The sequence below is a fragment of the Leucopleurus acutus genome (genome assembly GCF_964270905.1).
Source record: "Leucopleurus acutus genome assembly, chromosome: 1".
Classification (NCBI taxonomy): Eukaryota; Metazoa; Chordata; class Mammalia; order Artiodactyla; family Delphinidae; genus Leucopleurus; species Leucopleurus acutus.
Genome location: NC_139142.1, coordinates 191,674,877 through 191,679,121, shown reverse-complemented (window position 1 = coordinate 191,679,121; position 4,245 = coordinate 191,674,877). Strand labels below are relative to the sequence as shown.

Here is a 4,245-nt window from a genome sequence, read left to right as displayed (position 1 = left end):
TCTGAAATTACTGGTTGTCCTATCCTGTTTACGTGAGAACTTAAGAAACCTCTCATAATTCTGACATCTTTACACATGAAAAAAAATTGTATACATGTAAGAAAGGTTCCTACAGATGTCACTTTATCATTTAAAAATCACTTTAGCCAAAAAGACGTAAAAGTAAAATTACACATTTTATTCATTCATTCCATCAGCTGAGAATTGCTCAATTGTACAAATACGATATTGTACAAAAAAATCACAAAATGTTACAAAATAAAAAAGTACAAACTGCATTACTTAATAAATACGACTAAAAGTAGTTAAAGTGGAAATGAGATAGGTTTTAGGTTGGAAACATTGTTTGACCCAGCAAACCATACAAGCTCTTGTATACAGACATTTTTATTTGTACACAATACAGGGCAATCCTATTTTGCCTTGTGAAAGAATTTAAAAGGAATAGACTATGAAGACAGTATTCTTCTGCTGGAAAATAACTGCCAAGGTTGGTTGGGGGCATTTATGCCATTAGTTTTTCAATCTCTCGGGTGAATCCAAGAGGCTGTATATAAAGCAGGAGGCTTATCTCGTCACAAAGTCTTCTATCACGTTAAAATTATTTTTTCAACAAAATGACAAATATAAATAAAAACAATTGAGAGCACCAGACAATCTACTCTAAACCTCAACCAGAGTACAGAATAATCACTCTGCCATCAGCAAATATCAGACTTTCATTCAAGTAAGAGCTGGTACTATTCTTTAAAGAAAAAAAAAATTCTTCCCATAACCTCCCCTTAAGTATTTTCTCTTTAAAAGGTTGACCATTTCTAGAAAAATAATGATTTTCCAAACAACAAATCTGTTTCATCAAAACGGAACGGGCCAATCATCTGGTAATATGAATGCATCAATATCCATTTTAAATAATTACTTAGGAACTGTAAAATCCAAATTCAACAACAAAAAATACTAAATCACAAACTCTGTCCAAAATAATAAACTTCATATAAAGCACTTCTCTGGATTTATGCCGGAAAGCTGTGTGTCAAAATGGAACACATCATAGATGAAGATACACCAATTGTTAAAAATGTTGTGCAAAAATACATTCTTATAGAAAATAGATTACCAGGAATGAACAAAATTTACACTGTGAGAAACCAGCTTGCAAATTAAGTAGTGCCAACTTTGTACAGCAAATGATAAATAGCAGTAGGATCACCCAAAGCTATCATGAAACATCACTTAGGTGCCCAGCAACCTTCAGCTCTGAGGAGAAAACATTCAAAAAAATGATTAAGGCATTACACCTACAGTAAATCTACTTGAAAGTTTAAAAGTGCTATTACCCTGATTAGAGTTCATGTAATTCTCCAAACACAAATTAGGTCTGCAATTTTCCCAGGGTGGAGGGATTCAGACACTTCAAGAGCATGCGTTTTGTTCAATATACATTTTGGATAGGGATATGGCCATGGACTTGGCGAGTTCTTCGTCGCGTTTTCTTTGCACTTGAGTCTGCCTGCACCAAGTGTCATACTCCGGATTCGGATAGGAGTGATCAAACACCGCGTCGTAATGTCCGTTACTGAGCCAACTGAGCCAAATGCTAGGCCTTAGGGAATCCTCTGGGCCCAAATAGTGAATCATGGTAGACACCGTGGGGCTCTCCAGCCTCCCGCCAGTAGTTAGATGTATATTCACGTTCAGCATCTGCCCCATGGCCAGAAGTTCAGGGTAGCCGGCCCACGCCCCGTCCTGAGCAGCGGCGATGATAAACTCCCCCACGTCGCCCTCAATCAGGGGGCTAAAGTGGTCGAGGTGGTCGGCGATGTAGTGCACCGTCTGCTCCCGCAGCTCCCGGTGCAGGCTCTGGTCCCCGTACACCGCCTTGCTGACCGCTCGGTAGAGGCAGTTGCCGTCGGGAATGATGTGAAATCGGTACTTGCTCCTCTGCCGCAGGTACTTGTCCTGTCTCTCCACCTCGGCCAGGTACAGGGCCAGCTTCTCATCCTTGGGATCCGACCTGGAGACGATCGCCGCCTCGGCCGCGCCACCCGGGACCGCCTCGCCGCTTCGCGCCGGAGGCGCCTCGGCCTCCGGGTCGGGCCGCCGCGCCTCGTCGGCGCTGGGAGGAGGGTGGACGCGGTCGCCGGCCCTGTCCCAGCCCCGGAGGCTCCTCTCCGCAGGGCGCTCCTCGGCCCACGGGCCGGGGCCGGCTTCCGGGCTCTCCGGGGGCGGCGCGGGGCCGCGGTGCTTGGCGGCGGCCAGGGCCTGGCGGTGCTCGCTCAGTCGGAAGTTTCTTTCGGGCCCCTCGCGGGCCGCGTCCACGCCGGCGGGCTCGGGGCCGTCGGGTCTCAGCAGCTCCTCCAAGAGCCAGGCCGAGGAGCCCCGCCGCGGGGGGACCGGGGCGCCGGATGGCGGAGCCAGCAGGAGGCAGCGGCCGCGCGGGGCGGCGGGCGCCGCGGCGCCGGGCTCCGGGCCGCGCAGCAGGAGCCGGTCGGCGCCCAGGGCCCGCACGGTGATCTGAGCCGTGGACGTGTAGTGCGGCGGCAGCGGCGGCTTGCAGGACCCGCCGGGCGGCCCGGCGGCGGCGGCCGAGGCGGGGGCGGCGGCCCCAGACACCATCTCGAAGCAGGAGGAGAAGGCGGGCATCTTGGCGGCGGGGGCGGCGGCGGCTTCGCGGGGCTCGGCGGCCGCGGCCGGCTGGCACTCACCGGTATCGGGCTCCGGCGCGCCGCCGGCGGGTCCCGGGGGCTGCAGCGATACCTTGAACTGGGCGGCGGCGGCGGCGGCTGCGGCGGCGGGCGGAGCGGGGGCTGCGGCCGTGGGACCAGGGCCCCCGGCTGGGTAGTGGGTGCAGACGCTACTGTAGAGCTGCATGTCCCTGCCCGCCGCTCGGCCCCTTATAGGCGCGCCGAGCCCCGGTGAGGGGACACACCCTCCGGGCCCGGGAGAGGGGGCCGGCCGAGCGCGGTGACCCAGTGCCCCGAGAATAGCAATGACCAAAGGGCCGGCGGCGCGTCAGGAGCCGCATATAGCGCCCGGGGCCCCGCCAAATTCCTGCTGCGCCACAGCACGCGGTGGGGGCGGGGAGGGGACGCGCGCTCGACCCCTGCCGGCGCGCTCGGCCCGCAGACCCGGGACGCGTGCGCCCGCTGCAGCTGCTCCGGCCCGCGGCGGCCGCTGGGGACTCTCGGAGGAAGCCGCCCGCCCTGCTGGAGCACGTCCCACCGGCTAAGAGCAGCGCGCGGCTCGCTGAGGGGCCAGGGGGCGGGGCCGCGGTTGTTTACCTCAGGCCGCGCGGCCGCGTCACGTGCCCTCACTGGAATGCGCGGCTCGTCGCGTCGCCCCATTCAACCGCCGGGGTTCGTCCTGCCCCTCCGGCTCGCCCCGCCCTGTTCGGCGACGTCATGGGCGTGGCCCGCGGCGCGGGCGCGCGGGCGGGCGAGCGAGGAGCCTCGGAGCTCTCTGTACGGTGAAGGGGATCTTTGCCGCTGCCCCACCTCAGCCGCAGTTTTAGACGCTGCGCTTTTCTGGGCTGCTGCAGCGGTCGTGGCGGGATGGGCACTTCTTGGGGCGGGCTAGAATGCTGAAAGGGCGCGTTTTGGAAGAAGCTTCCGGGTTCGATATGGAGAACGGAGAGCTGCTCTGAAACCTGCACGGCCTCTGCCTGGTCATAGCACCACTGCCGTCTTTTTCATTCAGTCCCTTGGGTTGTATTGTTAACGTAGCGTGACGCCTCCCTTTCTCCCCAGCACCTTGCTGCCCTGCTAAACCGAAACCAACTTTTCTGCAGCCCTAACCCTTGACGACGAGCAAATACAAGACGGGCGAAATACCAAATGCCTAACCGAGCCTTTTGAAACTAGGGGCAGCTGCTAACCATGGGTCAGAGGCAAAGTAGAGAGGGTCGTGATGCATCGCGAATGTGTTGAAATTGAATAGAATTTTGAACATAGTTCTACCCAATTGTGTTAGTTGTCCCTGTTTGTAAAGGAAAGCCGTAATACGCACATGATCAACCGTGTACTGACTGTATAGTAGTAGGCAGCTCTTGCTATATTCTGAGCTTCGATCACATGCTAAACTAACAGGCCCTAAACGTTCAAAGGGAACCTAGGAAGCTGTCCCACCGTTTTACTGATGAGGAAATAGCTTACGTTGTGGCATACGCCTCCCCCGACCCTTACGCTGAAACGTAAATTCCATGAATGGAAGACTTAGTCTTGGAAACCAAAGGTTTGTTAGAGTCAC

The 4,245-nt window shown here is 55.1% G+C and overlaps 1 protein-coding gene across 1 annotated transcript; it reads right to left on the bottom strand.

The window, feature by feature from the left end:
- Positions 1-228: 228 nt before the first annotated feature.
- On the bottom strand, positions 229-2,871 carry OTUD1 (OTU deubiquitinase 1; the record flags this gene model as incomplete). Its single annotated transcript, XM_082840114.1, has 1 exon — positions 229-2,871. The coding sequence occupies one exon, from the start codon at positions 2,869-2,871 to the stop codon at positions 1,414-1,416; it is 1,458 nt and encodes a 485-aa protein (XP_082696240.1). The 3' UTR covers positions 229-1,413.
- Positions 2,872-4,245: the final 1,374 nt, after the last annotated feature.